At 36.9% G+C, this 23,044-nt stretch overlaps 1 protein-coding gene across 2 annotated transcripts; it reads left to right on the top strand.

The window, feature by feature from the left end:
- The first annotated feature begins 2,145 nt into the window (after positions 1-2,145).
- On the top strand, positions 2,146-7,453 carry LOC142353883 (beta-1,3-galactosyltransferase 1-like). Of its 2 annotated transcripts, none has more exons than XM_075406113.1 (2): positions 2,146-2,225; positions 6,421-7,453. In XM_075406113.1, exon 2 carries the CDS (start codon positions 6,447-6,449, stop codon positions 7,347-7,349), a length of 903 nt encoding a protein of 300 aa, XP_075262228.1. In that variant the 5' UTR covers positions 2,146-2,225; positions 6,421-6,446; the 3' UTR covers positions 7,350-7,453. The 2 variants fall into 2 exon arrangements, with proteins under 2 accessions (XP_075262228.1, XP_075262227.1); XM_075406112.1 differs by lacking the exon at positions 2,146-2,225 and adding an exon at positions 2,323-2,413 and having other exon boundaries at positions 5,886-7,453.
- Positions 7,454-23,044: the final 15,591 nt, after the last annotated feature.

The following is a 23,044-nucleotide window of genomic DNA, read 5'->3' as shown; positions in this document are numbered from 1 at the left end:
AGAGAGCTAGGAAGACTTTCTATGATGGGCCCGGATTCTGCAACTTCAAGTTTTCTAGCTTTGTTAATAAATCAATCAAATAGAAAAAAACTGCAAAAAGCGAAATTAGTAAGAAAAAAAAAGTTTCCAGATATTGCAGCAAAAAAATTCAAAACCTTTTTTTTTCTCTGGAACTCTGTCCAGTAACCCATCTGCAAGACTTATAAAATTTCATTGGCCAGTAATGATCTCAGAAAAGGACAAAACTTAAACTCAGAAAAGGACAAAAAACATTCGCACATTTTGAAAACAATTGCAAATTTTAACAAATTCTTGCTGAAATTTTTTTCAAAACCAATTTAATGTCTCAAGAAACTATCAAAAAGCATTGTTTCAAGCTTGAAACAGTTTCACTGGAGCATAAAGATCCATAAACTGGGAAAATGATAATAATTTTCTGAAAACTTGGAAAAAAAATTAAATTTTATCCAAAAAATACTAAAACTGGAGTCATAAAGATATTGACCACCATTCCGTTAACTCTAGAAAGCGGCTTATTATCAAAACTTGGAGGAAATCCCAGGGCCCCTGATGCGGAAAAAATTCGAAAATGTTCCAAAATTTTGAAAATATTTTTTCAAAAATTGCTTAATTTCATGATATTAAACTCTTGAAAAACAATCCAGTACATCTAATAACTATACACTAACCGATTATCAAATCCTAGAGGAGGTTCCAAGGCCGTGGAGGCTGGAGAAACCTAAAGAACGACAAAAATTACAAAAACTTGAACAAAAAATGCAAATTTTTTTTTAAATCCTCAAATTTGCGATAATAAAAATTTGAAAAAAATCTATGGCCAACAAATTTTTTGCTTAACTTATTATCAAACCCTAGCGGAGGTGTTCTGACCCCCATTGCAAGTTCTGTCACAATTTTGCTAAAAACTGTGATGTTAGAAAGCTGAAAGGTATTCCATTACATCTAGAAACTATACAGTAACCGAATAGCAAGCGGTAGAGGAGGTGCCTTGACTCTTGAGGCTCAAAAATTTTAAATAACGACAAAAATTTTCAAAAAATGACTCTACTCCATGGCTAATAAAAAATTTCTACTCCATGGCTAATAAAAGTTTTTGAGTTACCTGTTATCAAGCCCCCTCCCCCCAACCCCGGAGGATGTTTTCTGGCCCCTAGGTCTGGAAAGACCTGAATAAAGAAAATAAATGTCAAAAAACTGGAAAAAATTGCACGTTTTGTCGGAAAAACGTTAAAATTCGTGTCGTTAAAATGTTTAAACCATTCCAGTGTATAAAAGTAGAAACTATCCAGCAACCTATTATTGAAACCTAGAGGAGGTTTTTTGGCACCTAGGGCTGATAAAACTCAAAAAATGTTAAAAAATTTTTAAAAAGCTTGAAAAAAATTGTGCAAATTAATATAAATTTGCGTTTTTTTGGCAAGCTGTTTTTTGTCTGTAGCCAGACACGGGGGGTGCACTGGGCGCTGATGGAAGACACAACAGTGGGGTTGGGGTCGGTAACAGCAAGCGCGGGGGTGGGGGCAATAGTGAATGGTCAACAGTGGGGTTGCCGTCAACCTCTAAGAACCGCCCTCAACACCATAAGTATAAGTCTCCAAAACAGTTTGAGCTGAAACAGAGCTGAAAAGCTCTAATAGCACTTAATGCCCGCTGGGGGCTACCCGTTTATCCCGTCAAATGGGTCAGACGAAAATTCTGTCAAGTGAAAAATCGCATAATACGAAGAACGACAGGACTAATATAATTGCTACAAACTTCGTTTGAGAGCAATTAAAAATTTATTGCAAAACTTGGACGTATTTTTGAGCATTCTTTGCTACGCACGAGTCGTCTTGTTCACAATTTACGTTTGGCTTGTCCGTCTTAACTTTCTAACACTACGAACCCCCCCCCCCCCCCCCCCCACCCACAGTCTTGAACAAACAGTTCTATTAAAAAGTAACACTACACTGTAAAATGTGATCAAATTGTGAAAATGGAGAAGTACCAATATTTACGTGATGTAGGAGGCAATCAAATTAAAAAGTGGCTTGAATCTAACACATTTAGCCTTTTTATTTGTCCATCTGCAGAATATATTATCAATAATTCATTTATGCGGATGTTAAATATATAAACTGAAAGCATTAATCTCTCACCAAGATTATTTCCCAATCTTTCCCGAATTTGATCACTTTAAACTTAAGAGGACAAAAATTGAAAAGGTGCTATCAACTTTTTTCTAAAAAACAATTTTTCACGGGAATTTTTGATTAATTTGAATAATTTGTATTCTTTAAGACACCTTCGCTCGTTCTGCCCATTGCTATTTGATTGTCATTATCTCTTTTCCTATTGTTATCATGTTTTACTGTTATTTGATGCTGTTACTTTAATTATAGACCAATTCTTTGTAAAATTAACTAATTTAGATATTTTTCAATTCAAACATGTATATTTCGCGACTAAAACCAATAGTTTAAAAATTACATCTGAATCCATATGATTTCAAATCGAGCAGTATCAGTTCTTTGTAAGGATAATTCTCATCTGGTTGTTCGTTTTTATGCGTAAAAAGGTGAACAAAATTCATAAAAGGCAATATGACATCATTTTTAGCTGCTCAACAAGAAATTTTTGCGGAGATGGATTCGATTTGCTTGCATAGTTACCAATAAAAGGCTAAAAAGTTTGTAAGAAGTCGAAAAAGTTCGCCAAATTTTACGCCAAAATCAATGACTGTAGATTCAAAATTTTTAAGCTCAGCGAGATATGGATGACAAAAACAAGATTGCATTTGAAAACTTGGTCACACATAGTGACGCAGGAGTACCTTTTCCATTACTTTTTTATAATTAAAACAAAATCTCATTTCTCCATTGAGCCACTATGAGGCCAGGCTTTATCGATTTTCCCTCTTATCTTTCGCAGGTGATGAAAAGTTGTCACACTTTGCGCTCTCCCAATCTTGAGTAGTCAAAGCTATTGAAAACTAAACGGAAATTTTACACCTTTCCAACGCAATTATTTACTCGAAGAAAATTTGGGTCTTTCCCATAAGGGGTTGGGGTTAAAAGAGGAAATACACAGACAAATGATCGACAGAAAACGTGTTGCAGAAACGAAATTAATATTCTTCTCTAACTATCATTTAAAATTAATTTTCCTATTCTGAGACCAAGACAATATATGTGAAACTGTATATTAAAGTAAATTTTCTGTTTGTGCGCCTTCTCCGGCTTAGCGGCGTAGTAGTTGCACTGCCATTATGTGACAAATGTCCGAAACTGCAATAGTTTTGAGTTCTTCTGGAAACCAACCCATGTTGAGCATGTAATTAACCTAAACTTATTTGCCCGAATTTAGTTATTAAATATTTGAGATCAAAATTAAAGACTCAATTGCTCTTGTGAACGGTGCTACTAAGTATATGTTAGAGTATAGTTCTGGGAAGCCTAAGGCAATTAGAACTCAAAACCAAGGGCGCTTGTGCCCGAGGCTGAGCTCGAATTGCCGAAGACTTCCCAGAACTATACTCTAACTTATTTAGACCCCAGTTTCGCTATTCAAAACTCAACGAGAGAATTAAAATTTATAGTAACATTGCTTCCTGCTCGGCAAACAAAACCAGTTGTCGTTCCAAATCGGAATCGTCGTCGAAATCATCGCTCGCATATAGTTTTTCATTAATTCTAATCTGCGATTTTTTGAGGTTTAATCTTGATTAATATCCCTTCTTGGAGAAGTATTTTTCTTAGCATTGCTTTTCAGACAACTGCCTTGCAGATACGAATAGTCTCTATTTGAACATTGAATAAGTATCCGTTCATTTTCTTCTTTTGGCTCATCGTTTTTCATTTTTTATTCAGATGGATCAAAGGTGATGCTAAGGCGTTTGAGGTTGCTTTTGCACCGAGTCATATCAAACATATTCTTGCAAGGCATAGCTACTTCTATGGCCAGTAAGTTTTTTTAACAAAACCTCTGGGAATTGGTTTTCTATCAAACTAGATGCAGCCGTTGAAGAGAATGTTCAGTCCACAATTGAATTGTATCTCAGCGGGCTTCTGAAGCTATTTTGTTCATTATACCATCAAGATACACTTTTCCAACAGATGATTTCTGATACCAATTTTTACCTTTAAAGTTTTAATTGGGCCTGCAGTAAAAATACTTAGAACCAGCTGGAATTAAGTTGATATACTTTTTGATGATAGCAACTGGACAGAAACTACCCCCAAATTTGTGAATTTGGACAGACTTGGGAAGTTGTAAAATTTTGTGACTGTTTCCTGTTATCAATTATCCCCTTTAATTATCTTTGAAAAGCGTACGCTTTGTCTCATGAGAAAAAAAGGGCTTCTACTAAAATTTTCCAAGAAACAAGCCTTAAGGCTTCCAAGAATTTTTTCCAAGAAGTTTGCTCAGTTGATTGCTCATTTTATACTATTTCGAAGAATATTATACCATTTTGAAAAGTGATCGAAAAACTGATTATGTTCAAAGTCTAGTGTGATATGAAACGTGAAATCTTGAAATAAAGGGGGACTCTTGAAAAAAGGATGAAATAATGACTTCTTGCTTGATCAATTTTCAAAATTAGTGATCGAGCCTATTTCTATTGTTGATTTTTTTAACAACGAAACTGAGGTCTAATTGTGTTTTTAATCAAAAGTTAGTATCGAGAGGTACATACCTGAAATTAGCCGCCAATTTGGTTTTCTTTGGTAGTTAGATATTGTATCCATTGAAAATAGACAGTGACCCTCAGTTGCACATATCTCTCTTTTTGAAGCGAACTTGAACTTGGTGTAGAAAGTTTTCACTCACGCTTACAACTAACAAAATTGAGCATATATAGTAAAAATAATTCTGACATTAGTCGCGTAATGTATATTTTTTGGAAATTTATTTTCGCAGTAATTGCAAAATTTTTTGGAAGTTGTGCGCAAAACTGAGACCAACAATGCATTTGTTGGTTCATTCAATGAGCTTCCTATACTACGAACTGTCCTTAAAAGCTATTTAAAAATGATAAACGAAAGCAAAGCTCAAAATCACAACTTTAATATTAGTTAAAGCAATTGATTGTAAACCTGACTCAGTTAATAAGTTCGATGACCAGAACCCTCACGAAAAACCAATTAAACATTGCAAAATTACAATATCATCTTAAAAAGTGTTAAGTTTTGATGCATATTTTTTCTATGTTTTTATATTTTTTTACTTTTAATGGTCTTAAATGACAGCAAACTCATTAGAGTACCTCTGGAGCTATTTACATTTTTGTTACAGTACTGATAGATCTTGCATATATGAGGTCTACATCCTAACAGAACAACAGAAATTTTGAGGACTTCTTTCCCTAAAATTTAATGCCTTGTCAAATCATTTACCCTGTCCTATTGTCTGTTAATACTATTCCAAGTTAAAAACCATTATATGTTAGAATAAAATTTTTGTCACTCAAGGAACGTAGTGCCCTCATACAAGGGTGCTTGCGCCCAAGTGCTGAGCACGAGGCCCAGGGTGACTAAGATTATTTACTAAGGTATTTAGAGAATCAAAGGGTACAAGTGTTCAACTTCAATTGAAACTGAAGAAAAGAGTAGCACTTTACTGAGTATTGATAGAAAAGTTTTTTTCTTAAAAATATACAAACTAAGCTCTCTGCCTCGAAGTTTTAGTGACCGATGAAATCGTACCATGAGTACTCTCATTTCATAAAATTTTAATATAAAGTTGTTCAAATAATTTCCCAAAGATCTTGCTTTTGTTCACTGTCGATTAATATACCTGACAGTTTTTATAGCAGAGTAGAAAACACTCAAAACTTTCAGCAAGAGATTTTTTCACCTCTGTTTTTTTACTCATTTTCTGATCAGTTTTACAAAACTGATGAGTAATGAAAAAGACTATGATAACTTATTGTAAATAATTTGGTTATTGTTATAACCCCCGTCGTCAGTCAAACTGTTACACTTTAAAGTTATTCTGTAACAACTATTATTTCAAGCAAAAATGACATGAAATTTTCTATTTCAATTCTTTAGCTTTTATTAGTTCTTTTTTCCTGTTTTTGCACATTATTCTACGTGGAATGAGTATTAATAATTAAAATGCTACTAACCAGACTTCTCAGAAAATTAAAACCATTTGGTTATTTCTTAATTCTGGCATTTCTCATAACCTGGTTTATGATGCATTATCGATACATAGCCGACAATATTATCAATAAACAACTCGACTATGATGATTCTTACGAATACCTTGCGGAAAAGATGGATGATTTCCAGAAAGATTTGAATAGTGATGATTTCTGGGAATGTTTGCATCAGGATAACTCTAAAATTATTTCGCATCCTAAATCTCCCATAAATTCAATGCCGATTAAAAGCAAATTATTGCATTCTATTTCAGCGTCAAATTCAATTTGTGATACTACAATGCGAAAATTACGAGTCATTTTAGTTCTAAACCGACCGTCGCGCAGTGATTTACGACAGGCAATTCGTGAAACGTGGTCAAATTTTACCATATATAGTAAAAGTTCCCTAATTGGAAGTTACACGAAGTTCTTTCTTGTTGGATCGCCGAATGACGAAGAGGAAGAATATACAATAAAAACCGAGAATGAGAAATACAATGACATTGTAGTCGCGAATGTTCCCGAAGGATACTACAACACGACTCTTAAAATCCTAATTGGTATGAAATTTGTCTCGTGTTTCTGTCCGAACGCCGAGTACTTTATAAAAGCCGACGACGACGATTACCTTAGGATAAAATTTCTCGATAAAGTTATCGAAGAAGAACAATTACAACTTAACCAGCGGGTTAAAGAACATAACAAAAACCCAAATGTTATCCCTATAAGGTTACCCGCAAGGTTATACATGGGAGGTTGTGGGGTGAACAAAGTCCAGCGGCCCGATCCGGATCACAAAGTCAAAAACTCTTGGCAAATACCGGTTGCTGAATATAGTGAGGATACATACCCCCCATATTGCGGGGGACCTTTGTATATGTTTTCGATGCCCGCTTTGCACGAAATAGCGCGCGATTGCCCTCATACGTGTATAGGTCTGGACCCCCGCGATTATGAAGAGAATTTTCAAAAACCCTGTTTTTGGAAGTTTGAAGACACTTTTATCGGTTCTTGTGCGTTTTTCACAAGAAACGATACAACGCGGATTAATATTCAATATCGATCGGCAGTTCTAACTGGTTATAAATATTATAAGGAAAGAGTTGATCAAGTTAAACATGTTAATGTTCACGGCATAAGGCAGTATGAACACATGATAGAAGCTCACGAATATTATCAAGAACGAAACTTAGTTTATTGAAAATTTTCTCTTTTTCTGTTAAAAATTGTAACGCAATATTTATTTTAATTATAGTTTATTGTATTTGTCACTATGATTTGCCAGATATGATTATAAAAAAATAAAGTGCAAATCAAGAAATTTTGAGAGAAGAGTATATAGAAATTGCGTTTTGTGTAAAGTCTTCGACATAGTATCAACTGGCATTCTGAAGAATTAAGAATATTTTGCAAAAAAAAGAGCAAAAAATTACAAGAAAACAAAACGCTAGTGCTGATACCACAAAAAGTTCTCTTGATGTTAACTTGAACAGTAACAGAGTACTATAATGATATTTTGGCTCGAATTAAACTTCCCTTTTTCGATCTGACAATTAATAGCAGATTCTGCTGTTGGTATATGGATGGACAGAGACGTATACATTTGTTGCAATGACACTCAGAAAAGATGTCGACATTCCAGACCAGTGTTAAGTACAAAATGGTAGATTCAGAAACAGGCCGATCTCGGATTTCATTAACTGATAGCGAGAACTCTACTGCCTGTTTTTATTAAGCCAAATTCAGTTTTCTGCTCTCAAAAAACACTTTCCTTCAAATGAGCAATTAACCTACAAGTTTTACATGTCTTCCAAAATTTGATCAGATTTGTTGACAATTTTTACATAATCAGTGAAGGAAATTACGAAGCATAACTAATAAATTTGATATTACCCAGGTTGAGGTCCAGACCCAAAAATTCGTCTGATAAGACTTTCCATACCGAAATTATCTCTGATCAGACTTTCCAGACGGAAATTCACCCTGATCAGACTTTCCAGACACAAAAGGTCTCTGATCAGACTTTTCAGACCAAAGGTGTTCTGATCAGACCATCTTCAGACCATGCTCCAGACTAAAATTCAGACCATTGCCCAGACCTTAATCAGACTATGATCAGACTCAAGTGCGCTCGAAGAGATTATGATTAGACCCAGTTGCGCTCGATGCACTTATGGTCAGACCCAGTTGCGCTTGCAGCCATTTATGATCAGACTGAAGTGGGCTCGAAACCAGTTCCGATCAGACTCAAGTGCGCTCAAAATAGTCTGATCAGAGGAAAATTTTACTTATGAAAAAATCTCCTAGTTTTGCTATAATATATTCTTTTCATAAAAACTGATGTTTGCAGTATTTAATTTATCTCAGGAAAAATTAATTAAAAAAGTATTGCTAAAGGAAACGAAACCCAGCTGTTGAGAACAAATTTTATTTAGTATACAGTTTAGTGTATATTCCTGACTCAATGGATGAGTTTAGACAGCTTTCCATATGAAACATTGTGGTCTCCAGTTGGTCAAAGTTTCTTCTGCAGGAGACCGGCCTCTGCTATCAGCTGGACTCCTTTTTTCTGATGAGAGCTTTTGGACTTATGATGGATCTCTGATCAGAATGCCGCTTTGTGGCTGCCTCTTGGCAGAACCAACATCTCTCAGTAAAAAATAAACAAAAAAAATTGAAAAAAAGTGCTCGAAATGGTCCCTGATCAGACCCGATTGCGTTTGAAAACAATTCTAATCAGACCTAATTGCGCTCGAAGAGGTTATGATCAGACCTATTTGCTGTCGAAGTTGCCTCTGATCAGACAAAAGTGCGCTCGAAGACGTTATGATCACACCCAATTGCGCTCGAAGTTGGCTCTGATCAGACCCAAGTGCGCTCGAATCCGCCTATGATCAGACTTTTCAGACCAAATCGACCTCTGATCAGACCATCTCCAGACCATCGTCCAGACTGTAGTGCGCTCGAACTTCCTTCAAGACCCTGTTATTTCGGTCTGGGAACATACGGTTGTGCGATTGACTGGGTCTGATCATAAACTAATTTGGGTCTGGACCTCAACCTGGGTAGTTTTGTCTGCAAATACTATCATGAGGAATTTTTTAAAAATGCCTTGATGACATGCTAAGCAAACTTGCAACCAAGTGTCAACAGAAGTCATTTTCAGAAAAAAAATGCTTGAATATTTTCAAATTCCCGCGCTGCAACCCAGGTTGAGGTCCAGACCCCAATTTTGTCTGCAAATACTATCATGAGGAATTTTTTAAAAACGCCTTGATGACATGCTATGCAAACTTGCAACCAAGTGTCAACAGAAGTCATTTTCAGAAAAAAAAATTGCTTGAATAATTTCAAATTCCCGCGCTGCAACCCAGGTTGAGGTCCAGACCCCAATTGGTTTATGATCAGACCCAGTCGAGCGCACACCCGTGTGTTCCCAGACCGAAATAACAGAGTATGGAAGGAAGTTCGAGCGCACTACAGTCTGGACGATGGTCTGGAGATGGTCTGATCAGAGGTCAATTTGGTTTGAAAAGTCTGTTGATAGGCGGATTCGAGCGCACTTGGGTCTGATCAGAGCCTACTTCGAGCGCAATTGGGTCTGATCATAACCTCTTCGAGCGCACTTGGGTCCCGATTAGAAATGTTTTCAAACGCAATTGGGTCCGATCAGGGACCATTTCGAGCACTTTTTTTCATTTGTTTTTGTTTTTTACTGAGAGATGTTGGCTCTGCCAAGAGGCAGCCACAAAGCAGCGTTCTGATCAGAGATCCATCATAAGTCCGATAGCTCTGATCAGAAAAAAGGAGTCCAGCTGATAGCAGAGGCCAGTCTCCTGCAGAAGAAACTTTGACCAACTGGAGACCACAATGTTTCATATGGAAAGCTGTCTAAACTCATGCATTGAGTCAGAAAACATACACTAAAGTGTACACTAAATAAAATTTGTTCTCAACAGTTGGGTTTCGTTTCCGTTAGCAATACTTTTTTAATTAATTTTTCCTGAGATAAATTAAATACTGCAAACATCAGTTTTTATGAAAAGAATATATTATAGCAAAACTAGAAGATTTTTTCATAAGTAAAATTTTTCTCTGATCAGACTATTTCGAGCGCACTTGAGTCTGATCAGAACTGGTTGCGAGCGCACATCAATCTGATCATAAATAGCTGCAAGCGCAACTGTGTATGACAATAAGTGCGTCGAGCGCAACTGGTTCTAATCTTAATCTCTTGGAGCGCACTTGAGTCTGATCAAATTCTGATTAAGGTCTGGGCAATGGTCAGAATTTGTGTCTGGAGCATGGTCTGAAGATGGTCTGATCAGAACACCGTAGGTCTGAAAAGTCTGACCAGAGACCTTTTGCGTCTGGAATATCTGATCAGAGCTATTTTGGGTCTTGAATGTCTGATCAGGGTGAGTTTCCGTCTGGAAAGTCTGATCAGAGATAATTTTGGTCCGTAAAGTCTTATCAGACAAACTTTTTAGTCTGGATCTCAACCTGGGAATATGTACAAACAAAAATCACAGTCATCAAAGCCTTTTGGCTACGTCTTTGGTAACGTTTTTTTGGTACAACGCACCAAAAACTAAAACGAATTCAAAACGAATATGCATTAATTAAATGCTCTCAAACGAAGTTTGCAGCAATTATTTTAGTCTTGTCGGTATTATTTATGTGATTTTTTGCTTGGCCGATTTTTCTTCTGACCCTTTTGACATTTCGTCCTCAAAAACGGGATAAGCAGGTAGTGCCCAGCGGGCATTAAATAATCTTAGATCCATTCAGCTCTGTTTCAGCTCAAACTGTGTTTGAGACTTATACTGATGGTGTGAAGGGCGGCTCTTAGAGGTTGAAGACTCCCCCACTGCCCACTAATGACCCCCCCCCCCACTGTTGCACCAACCCCAACCTCCCCCCCCCCCCCCCCCACCGCGCTGTTGCCCCCACTCCACTGTTGCCCACCCCCTCCCTGCTTATCAACCCCCCCACTGTTTCCCACCCCTCCCTGCTCATCAACCCCCCCGTGACTTCGTTCGAACAACCGATCGCTCTAAACACGCAATTTTATACTATTTTAACAGTTTTTTCAACTTTGAATGTTTTCAGCTCTAGGTGTCAAGGAGTTTCCTCTAGGGTTCTATATTAGGTTACTACATAGTTTCTAGTGGTAGTAGAATGGTTTCATCATTTCAACATCACGAGTTTCAGCGTTTTTTGACAAATAGTGTAAGTGTTTTGAGTTTTTTTTACATTTATTTTTCATTATTCGCCTCGTTCCAGACGCAGGGGCACGAAAACGTCCCTAAGGGTTTAATAATAAGTTACTGAAAAAAAGTTTTTGTCATGGAATAGCTTTCAATATTTTATTATGACAAACTTTAGCAATTTTTTAAAATAAAATTTGCCATTTTTTCAATTTTTTTGAAATTTTTAGTCTTTTTTAGGTGTTTCTATCCTCAGGAGCCAACGAAACTCCTCTTAGACCTGACAATAGGTTAATACATCGTTTCAAAATGTAATGGAATGTTTTTTTAAGATTTCAACAACAAGATTTTAAGATTTTTTTTAACAAAAGTTAACGACAAATGTCCCTTGGGGTTTGTTAGTAAGTTACTGGAAACATTTTTTTAGTGTGAATTAGATTTATTTTTTTATTATCACAAATTTTAGCTTTTTTAAAGCAACTTGCAATTTTTCTCACGTCTTCTTGAAATTTTTGTCGTTTTTTTGGCTTTGACAAATTTTAGCCCAAAATTATCTCTAGGGTTTGATTATAGGTTAAAACATAGCTTCTAGATGTATTGAAATGTATTTCAAGATTTTAATATCCGCAATTTTAAAAAAATATTTGCAAATTTTTCAATTTTTTTTTTATTTTTTTGAACTTTTTATCATTTTATCCGGTACCAGAGTCCTAGGGATCTCCTCCAGGGTTTGGTGATAAGCTGTTGCATAAATTGTTGAGTCAATGGAATGGTTATCAATATCTTAATGACTCCATCTTTAGCTATTTTTCGAAATTTTTTTTTCAAATTCTACGGAAAATTATTATGGTCCAAGTTTATGGATCTTTATGAGCCAGTGAAACTACTTAAAGATTGAAATAGGGAAATAGGGATATTGAATAGTCTCTTGAGACAATAAAATGGTTTTAATGATTCTAATACCCTAAGTTTTTGCAAGATTTTGTTAAAATTTGCGATTGTTTTCAAAATTTTTGTTTATTTTCGTCTTTTTCTGAGTTTAACGATCATTACTGGCCAACGAAACTTTTCAAGTCTTGCAGATGGGTTACTTGACATAACTCCAGAGACAAAAATAGTTTTGAACATTTCCACAGCGAAGTCTGGAAGTTTTTCTTTTGAATTTTGCAATATTTTGCGAATTTTTAGAATATCATTTTATTTGATTTTTTAACTAACAAGGCTAGAAAACTAAAATTGTTGAGTCGAATCAAGCTAAAGCTAGTCTCAATAACCCGTGGCTAGCTACTGACGAAGTCAATTGCTTGCCGGTCGTTTGAGAGCAATTCGTCCGACGTTAGTCGGTTATGTTTGTACAACTTGAGCTGAATCACTCAAAGTCATTTTTGTCCTTTTCTTCTGCTTGTATTTCTTTTTATAATAAACGGTAAATTTTCGATGAAGTCATTTTTGAAGCTGCATGTTTTTCCCAGTTTCCCTATTCGATAGCAACAAAGAAGGAAAGAAAGAAATATTTGCAGCATATGACAACAGAGGCTATATCGAAAATTTAAAATCTATAATTTTGAGTTCTGAGAGCTCTGCTCACTTCAAAACAGTTTTCTCGCAAACTATCGAATCGTACAAAAAACTACTTTGTGGTTCAAATTCCTTATTAACTGTGATCTGATCACTTTCGACGCAAACTCTCTACATATATACAGTGTAGTGAAACATATATTCTAGACTTTTGGTTGCTCATATTTGGTTGCGACTTCTTGTCAGATGTTTTGGGAAAGAGTAGCTCTCAGGTTTTTGGCGGTAGTTTTAATCATCAGCAAATGTCATGCTTTTCTTGAGTCCTAAGGTCATTGGGAACATGCTCCAAGAAGGAGGGCAGGGGTTGGAGATCATCTTGATTGTCGTTTGATCCGATATCCTTGAACCTATATAATTAGAATGAAAATACTGTAAGGGCAATAACATCAAAGGGGAAGGATGTAGCTCATGTTGCCTAAGACAGAAGCAAAAAATTTGAATTAAAAAAACTACGGGGAAAAAACCCGTGCGAGGCCGGCGACAGGACGCACGAACGAGCCGTAAGCCGTTTTTACTTTGGCAACTCGTACTTCACCGTCTCGTCCAGGGGATGTTTCCACAACTCTTCCAAGGGGCTAGATTCCTCTCGGCGTCAAGTCCTTGAGTACCCAAACAACATCTCCTAATTTCAGAGGAGGCTGGTTGTTGTCTGTCCATTTACGTCTCTTCAGTAATGTCGGCAGGTACTCCTTAATCAAACGCCGCCACACGGGGTCCATCAACTGCTGCACGTGCTTCCAGTTCTTGAAACTAGCTGGCTGTTGGTCCCCAAAGTTTCCGAGTGGCAGAGAACTGTAAGGGCGTTGAATGAGGAAATGGTTAGGAGTGAGTGGTTCTTCGTTTTCAGGCTGATCAGCAACGTTTGTCAAGGGTCTGGAATTCAGGATTGCTTCGACTTCAACCATTGTTGTCTCAAAGATGTCGAAGGAGAGACGCTTAGATCCTAGAATGATTAAGAGTGTCCTCTTGGCGCTCTGAATCAATCGCTCCCGCACGCCATCAATATGAGCGCCGTATGGTGGGTTAAATTTCCATGTGGTTTTGACTAAAGCTAGGGCTTTATAAATCCTGTATTTGTCTAAAGTCTTCACCGACTTCTTCAGCTCTTCGGAGGCGCCGACAAATGTTTTTCGTTATCGCTGTACAATAGAATAGGTTGGCATCTTCGGAAGGTGAATCGTCGATATGCATTGAGGAAGGTGTCTGTATTTAAAACTGGACATATTTCTCAATGGACTGCTCGCGTAACGAGGCATGTAAAAATAAGTCCATAATGTTTCTCGATTTTGACTTGTTTGTCCACAATATAAAACAGGCCAATAAAGTCCAGTCCTGTGTTGGCAAACGGAAATTTGGTTTCTTCTGTGGGGAAGAGGAATGCAGGAAGTGGGGCCGTTATTGTTTGTATATTTTGAGTGTCAAAACGGCGTCACAGAAAACATCGGTATTTTATTGAAAGTAGTGTTTTTCGAAGTCCAATGACGTAGTACCGTTGTTGTGCGAATGCTTTGACCGGTTCTGTTGCTTGATGAGCACAAATTCTGTGCGAATGTTTAAGGTATAGTCTCGCAATCTTTTCCTTTGCGTCCAAGATTATTGGACAATTTTCGATCTCCAATTCTGTTGGGGCAAATACGAGACGGCCACTAGATCGTAGGAGTCCATTTTGGTCAATTATTGGATTTAAGTTTCTCAATTTGCACTTGGCGTCTAACTTTTGTCTTCTTTTTAATGCGTTGATTGTTGAAGAGAAAGAATTGTTTTGAGAATTACTTGAGCAGGAAATTTTGAGATAATCAAACATCATCTTTAGTGTACTGACATTCGTTGGAACGATTCTTTTTAGCTCTGTAAAATAAATTGAAAACAGTTGCGAGGGTTAAATGTAGCTTCTATAACAGGTGTGATTGCCGATTTTTTTTCTAGCTACGGCACCTACGGTTGAAATCTTTTTCATATCTTTCCAAGAACTTTCAGTGTTTTGCAAAAATTATGGTGCTGTAAGCCATTTCGGGGGGATTTCTGATGGCTCAAGGCCACGCGTTCCATGGTCGGCTGGATTAAAATTAGTTGGGACATGATTCCACTCATCAGTTTTTAGTTGTTTTCTTAATTTCTTCGAGTCGATTTGAGACGAAAACGTTTTGATTCTTAGTTGAACTGATCCAATCTAAGACAACAGGACTATCAGTCCACAAGTAGACTTTTTCAAATTTTAATGTCATTTCAGTTTCTATAAATGTGCGGAGGCGTGTACCTAAAACGGCTGCTTCGAGTTCTAATTTTCGCACACTAATTTGTTTTATTGGTGCAACTTTGCATTTTCCAAACAGAAAAGATGTTTGAAAGATTTCGTCCTGTTTTTGGGTGCAAATGTAAGCAACTGCTGACAATGCAACGGTTGAGGCGTCAACAAAGACATGGAGCTGGTGATTATTTTCCTGATTCGTTGAGGAGTTCAACCATCTGGGGATTTCGATATCAGGCATTGCAAAGTAACTATCGAGCACTTTTTGTAGATTGGAATGAAGTTCTGCGAGAAGTGGTTCATCCCACTTCTTGCCTTGCGTCCAGACTTGTTGTAAAAGCATTTTGATTCTAATTGTTGAATAAGCGGGGACAAAAATCCTAGGGGATTGAAAATTGTTGATAATAAGCTGAACACTTTCCTTTGTGTATACTCACTTGCATTTCAGGGAAATTGTTCTAATATTTTCATTAGAAAACAGTCAGTTCTGGTATTCCAATTCTGACCGAGGACTCTACTGATCTCTTTCAGTTCATCTCGATCTTCTTGTTCAATGAACCTTAGGGCTTCATGTTTGTTTGACACAAATTTTGTCAAGCGAAAGCCACCTTTATGAAGGCTATCTTTAGTCTGGTTAATGGTTTCAATTGCTTCTTCTATCGAAGGCAAAGAATGGATAGAGTCGTCCATATAAAAATGATTTTTTATTGCATTAACTGCTTTTGGAAATTCAATTGCATTATCTTCTGCGCAACGGTTCATAACGAAAATTGCACAAACTGGGGAGCAGGTTGCTCCAAAAGTTAATCTGGTGAACTGATATTGGTTAATCATCTCTTCATTGGGCCAGAGAAAGCGTAATGCAGATTGGTCCTCATGCCTTATTGCTATCTGCATGTACATGCCTTCGATATCAGAAAGAATGGCAACTGGGTTTTCACGAAATCTCAGAAGAATTCCTACCAAATTGTTCAGCAAATCTGGTCCTGTGATCAAATTGGAGTTCAAAGATTGTCCTCTAAACTTGGCCGCAGCATTTGCTACTCTGCGCACTTTTCCGGGCTTGTTTGGATTAACCACCGGGTGATGAGGCAAATGCCAAATTTTCTCGGGTTCTGGCTGCTGCATTTCAACTGGCTTGACATAAAATTTTTGAAGATCTGTTGTGAGAGTTTGCTCATACATCTCTTTCAATTGGAGTTCATTACTGAGTCGCTTCTGAAGACTTTTCAGCTGGCTGCGAGCTGCAAAATAATTATTTTCAATTCTCACCATTGTAGCTGATTGTTTTGTTCAATATATCAAGGGCTTCCTTGTCAACGGGATTTTTAGATTCACGCTCCGGTTGAGTTCTTTCGGCTTCAATTTTCCAGAATTGCTCAAGCAATTCATCAGGAGGCTGATCGTCGGAGCTTCTTCGTGATACGTAGTACATGTACTGTTTCTGCTGGGGAGATCGTTGTTTGGGTTGCTTTTGCACTCTTTCATACTCTCCAGCTAGGGTCCATCTAAGCCTCGTCTTTACGCCGAAAGGCTGGTTTTTAATTGCCGGGATGACTTCAACTGGATGTGTGAAAGCAAAAGTGTTTATTCCCAAAAGTGCACCAATTTTGCCTTCAGCTATTTGTGGGAAGTGAATGTGACGCAGTTCTTTGAATGCATCGCAAAGCTGGTTGAGTTCAAATGTATTAGCTGGTGCTACATTTAAACAAGGAGTGCTATAAGTGGTTGTAATTTGAAACTTTTGATCCAAATTTTCGTAGGGTGCAACTGTCACTTGTTCAAAAATTTTTGAAAGTGGCATATCATGCTCTGTGTTAAGATACTGAAGCGTAGTGGCTTCTTGATCTTCGCTTGGAAGAGCAAGGAACTCTGTGATTTTGTCAAGTATGAAAGTAAATTGGCTTCCTGGATCGATCAGAGCGTACGTATCGAAAGTTTTCTTGCAGTTTAGAAAAGATACTGGGATAAGTTGAAGTTGTTCGAACCATTCTTTTGGTGTAGACTGTAGATGATTCACGCTAAAATTTGGTTGGCATTGTTCAAATAAGCGCGCTGAAATTGATTCTGATTTTTGTTTGCAAAAGACTGTCCTTAGCGGCTCTTTTGTGGTTTGGATGAGACACTTGCGTTGTTGTTACTTCCTGCCTCACATTGCTGTTTGACTGGCTGATTTCCTTGGTTGGTAAAATTTGTAACTGTGGAATTGCTGGTGGCAAAAGCAGCTGGCGGACGCCTAATAATTTTAGCGGGGTCATGAAGTATTGTGTGGTGGTATCCGCTGCACGTTTGGCAGCGTTTTGTTGATGGGCAATTTTGCTTCTTGTGTTTATTGCTCAAACAGTTCGAACAGAGATTGCTTTTGCTTACAATGTCAAATCGCTGGCTTGGGCTGGATTTTTGGTTATCGGGACAGGTCGCTAGCATATGGTTTCCTCGATATTTTTCGCAAGAACGCTTTGAGGGGCGCTAGGCAGTTTCGGAGTACCGCTAATGCTTATTGTTTTTGACTGATTTCGATTAGTCGGCTGTGCTAGAAAGCCTGAACTTTGAGTACTTATATTTCTTTCGTGACTATCGCTGTTGTTCATGTTTCCAGACTTATTAAAGTTGTTTCTACGAAGGTTTTTTTGCTGGAATGTTTAGCGGTTTATCTTATCGTACACATGTGCTTGAACTTCTAACCATTTCTGAAATTCAACTAAAGTAGCTGGTGTTTCGATTGATGTAACGGTGTACTCTGTCCATTTGAGGAGAATGTTATGCGGGAGTTTTTCTTTAGCTTTCTTCATAAGTGTTGAGCTCTGTAGGTCTGCTGTGTATCCCAGGTATTGGAAAGCTTGCACTAAACGTTTCAAGAACAAAGCAAAGGCTACAAATTTCGCTTGTTATAGTCATTAGTTGATTTCCAGTTTTCCAGTTGATTTATGAAGGCATTCACCACTATTGTAGGATCACCAAAATATGACATGAGTTCGTTTAAAGCTGTGGTATAATAAGCAGAATCACACGAATACGCTTGGATGACATCTTTTGCTTTTCCAGTAACTGCATTTTGCAGGTAGGTGATACGATGTGTGCCAGTAATATTGGTTTGTTATGTACGAGGCAAAAAATTATTTATCCATTCGTGGTACTTCAATGGGTTGCCATTAAAGTTTTGAATTGTAAGAGGTGGTAATTTTATTGAGTGTTTACTCGTTGGATTCTGCCAAAATGGAGCTGTGTTTGAGGTCCAAGGTAAAGAATTGATTTCAAATGAAGGGTGTCTGAACCTTTCATTTGATATTGGATGTAATACGCTGGAAAATTGATGTGAATGGGGTAATTGCGACTCGGGATTTTGCTCTACTGAAGGCAGTGCTTGTGGGGGAAACGTTGAGATTGAATGAGCAATGGGAACACTTTCAGTTATTGTTTTTGAACAGGTGGTTTGTTGAAAACCGAATGGGTTGAGAGGCTCAATGCCTACGGTTTTGACTTGTGACTGTGGCTGGAATTGAGTAAAGTTTCCTGGTAAAATTTTATTCTCTGTGTTTTTCAATTCCTGTCCATTATGCAATGGTGAAGAAAATATGTTAGAAGTTTGAAACTTGTTTGCGTTTTGGCAGGAATTTTCAGAGAACTGATTAAAGTTTCTCATTGTGTTGCTCAGTTCAATTGGTTGTTTTGTCTGTTGCGGATCAAAATCTAGATTCCGTGCGTTTTCTTGACTCTAATATTTGACAGAACTGGGAATCATCAAGCGGGAAATATGTGTTCCCTGGTATTTGGAACAACCCATGCTCTTTGGTTCAAACGTTTGTGTCTGAAACCGTTCCTCGGCGACATCTCGAGAAAATTCAGAAAGCATGTTTTTTGTCTGAAATTGATTATTAAAGTTTTCCTGAGGAAAATGGTTTTGAAATTTATTTTGCGTGCTTACAAAACAAAGCGGGTGGACTGAATCATTGTCTGCTTTAAGCTGCTGTTGGTTGACTGTAAGATTATCAACAGCAGATAACGTTGTATCACTGAGAGCAAAACGATCGAGAGTTTTTGCGACGGTCGTCTCAGTTTTCGTAAAATTTTTATCCGAGTGTTTTACTTCTGTTTTGGATTCCAATGTGTTATCGATGTTAACTGGTCTGAATAAACTTGCTGTACTCATTCCCATAGAAAGCGCATTCTCATTGTTGCCATTTAAAAATTTTGACAACATTGGTTTGGTCGTGTGGCATTGAGACAAAAACAGTGATGGTTTCTCCGGTCTCGGTGGTAAAGGTGGTGTTTTGTTGGAGAATGATGAACGTTCTGGGTTGCTTGCTTCTGGAATCTCGTTCATTGATGGTGAGCATCTCCGTGTGGTTGGATATCTGGCAGTCGTATGAGTTGTTACACTGACATCATCGCGTATCCTAGTTGAAGATTGGCTGGGTAGTCCATCGTCATCTAAACTGTCAATTTCGTGTTCAAACTTCTCTAGACGTGACAGAAGGTTTGAATATCGTTCCATGACAGATGAAGTGATGCTGGAGTTCGGACTTTCCTTTAAAACGGCATCAAGTGTTGTTTTCAGCTCGTCAACATTTGCTTTTGCTTTTTTGATGAGCAGGGTGAGTGATCTGAGTGATCTGAAAATAGAATCCTAAAGATTTTTTGTGCTAAATCTAGCTAGTTTTATCTAAAAACAGAAAAATAACCGGGTGCGCGCGCTTGTTCCGTTATTTCAATAAACACGACCAAATAATTGCTACAACTTGGGGAAAACAAAATTTTCTTATAAATAGAATAAGTGTATTTCTCTTGAATAGTTTTTGTTACAATCTTTTACAAGGACAAACCATTTTTGAAAAAGGAACAAAAAAATGCTTAGAGGTTGCTACTACGTAGACCATGTGTTGAAAAAGTTTAAAAGTTTTGGTTTTTTTAATGCGGTGCAATAGGCAACGTGAGCTACAGACAAGCAGACAAGACAACTCGATTTGTACTGGGGCTCGTTTGAAATTTTTTCCTCTTAAGTTGAACTGCTTGCTTCTTGTTTTCTTTTCAAAACATTTGAAATCTTTACTTTGAATATTCTTCCCGCTCTTGTAACTGCTGACACTAAGTTTTGAAGATCATCTACTACTGTAACTACTGACACCAAAAATGCTCTCTTCTTCCATCTGGTGACTACTGAGACCGAAAAGGGGCAAGGGGACTTCTTTCGGCAACTTCTGGGACCGCGGACAGAAAGAAAGAGACGTTTGGGTTTTGCAACTCAAAGGAATTATTTGAGTGAGCAAATTTAAGAGGGGAGTTATTTCGAGCTTTTGATTTTCTTGCTTTTGAGCTAAAAAAAAGAGTTTTTAATTTTCTTTTTTTTTCGTTTTTCTTGAGAATTTGTTTTCAATGCATACTACTCCATTAACTAGGCGCGCGGCTAGTAGTATACACAAATTGAAAACAAAAAATGTGATTGTCTGGTCTCTTAGGAATACAGATTACCCCATTAAAAAGGCTCGCGGCTAGTATTATGCAATTTTTTTTGTGAAAGAAGCAATTGCGCAAATGTTCTGTTGCCTCTATAAATGCAAAATCGAAATACTAAAATTGAAGCTTGTTTTAAACCAAACTCAGGGGGCTCAATGCATAGGTTTTCTAAGATCTGCTAATTGTTTAATTCAAAACGTCAGGAAAACATTTTCTTGAATTTTTAAAGTCAAAGATGCAATTTTGCTAAATTCAAGCTGCTTTTTTACTAAAATGCAAAATTAAAAAACTAACTTTAAAGTTTGTATTATGGCAAACTGAAGGGGCTCAATTAACGGGTTTTTATGGATTTAGTAATTGTATCTATCGAAATGTCAATAAAACGTTTTTTGAATTTTTAAAGTCAAAGATGGAATTTTGCCAAATTCCAGTTGCCTCTTTGTTAAAATGCGAAACCCATAAACTAACTTTGAAACTTGTATTATAGCAAACTGAGGGGACCAAATCAATACTTTTTCTTGGATCTACTAATTTTTTATATCAAAACGTAAAGAAAACGTTTTTTGAATTTTTAAAATCAAAGATGCAATTTTGCCAAAATCTAGTTGCCTCTTTGTTAAAATGCGAAACCCATAAACTAACTTTGAAACTTTTATTATAACAGACTGAGGGAGCCCAATCAATAGGTCCTCTTGGATCTACTAATTGTTTATATCATAAAGTAAAGAAAACGTTTTTTGAATTTCTTAAGCATAAGATGCAATTTTTGCCAAAATCTAGTTGCCTCTTTGTTAAAATGCGAAACCCATAAACTAACTTTGAAACTTTTATTATAACATATTGAGGGAGCCCAATCAATAGGTCCTCTTGGATCTACTAATTGTTTATATCATAACGTAAAGAAAACGTTTTTTGAATTTTTTAAGTCTAAGATGCAATTTTTGCCGAATTCTGGATGCCTCTTTGTTAAAATGCGAAACCCATAAACTAACTTTGAAAGTTGTTTAATAGCAAACTGAGGGGGCCCAATCAATAGGTCTTCTTGGATCTACTAATTGTTTATATCATAAGGTAAAGAAAACGTTTTTTGAATTTTTAAAGTCAAACATGCAATTTTTGGCAAATTCTAGTTGCCTCTTTGTTAAAATGCAAAACCCATAAACTAACTTTAAAACTTGTATTATAGCAAATTGAGGAGCCAAATCAACAGTTTTTCTTGGATCTACTAATTGTTTATATCAAAACGTCAAGAAAACGTTTTTAGAATTTTTAAAATCAGAGATGCAATTTTGCCAAATTCTAGTTGCCTATTTTTTAAAATGCAAAACCCATAAACTAACTTTAAAACTTGTATAATAACAAACTGAGGGGGCCCAATCAATAGCTTTTCTTGGATTTATGAAAAAGTTTTCATTGAAAGGTTGGAATAAGGTTTTTTTATTTTTAGCGCTCAAAAAAGCACTTTTGCAAATTTTTCGTTTTTTGAGCAAAAATTTTACATAAAGAACTAGACTTTAAAAAAAGTCAATTTAAGGTCCAACTGAGTTGTTCTACTCAACTTTTAATTTTACTGTTATGTAGATTTTTTGCGACAAAATCAGAAAAATGTTTTCGAATTTTTCTGATGCAAAAAACGCTATATCGTTCTTTCGTACAATCTGTGTGTTGTTTGCTGCTAAATGCTGACATGTGGTTTCTAATGGCTCTTTTTTTCATAAAGCATCGACAAAAGCTCGTTGGGGACAATTTTGATGTTTTTGAGATTTTTGTCGCAAAAAAATTCAAGTTTTTTTTTGGATACGTCTAACCGGGAGAGGGACTTCTGAGGTGACGTCTGGGACCTCGGGCTATCATCTCTTGGTGACGTCTGCAACCAAAAAAAAGTCAGGCCTTCTTGATTGGGTGACGTCTGGAACCCTTGAAAAAAATCTCCCCGTCTTTGGTGACGTCTGAGACCGAGAAAAATCGTCTTGGGGGTTTTTCTTGATGTTTTGAAGACGTATCTTATCTCTTCTTCTGAACTTTTTGGTCACTTCTTGCTGCGCAGGCTGGGTAGGTTTCTCAGACTCTTGGTTGGCTTCTCTAGAGCTTGGTTTGATTCTCTAGAACTGCTAATGCGAGCTTGTTCTGATTGCAGGTGTAGGTTCAGCACTGTTAATTGTCTTGGGGGTGTGGGGTGATGTCACCCTCTTTGTTTTAAAAAATATCCGGTTCAGAAGGTAGACGATTGGTTCTTAATCACGGAGGTAGGTCTCCATTTTATGTAATGACACATATATTCTAGACTTTTGGTTGCTCATATTTGGTTGCGACTTGTTGTCAGATGTTTTTGGGAAAGGGTAACTCTCAGGTTTTTGGCGGTATTTTTAATCATCAGCAGATGTCATGCTTTTCTTGAGTTCCCAA

The sequence above is a fragment of the Convolutriloba macropyga genome, chromosome 15 (genome assembly GCF_964194025.1).
Source record: "Convolutriloba macropyga chromosome 15, txConMacr16.3, whole genome shotgun sequence".
NCBI classification, from domain to species: Eukaryota; Metazoa; Xenacoelomorpha; order Acoela; family Convolutidae; genus Convolutriloba; species Convolutriloba macropyga.
This window is presented reverse-complemented; position numbering and strand designations above follow the sequence as displayed.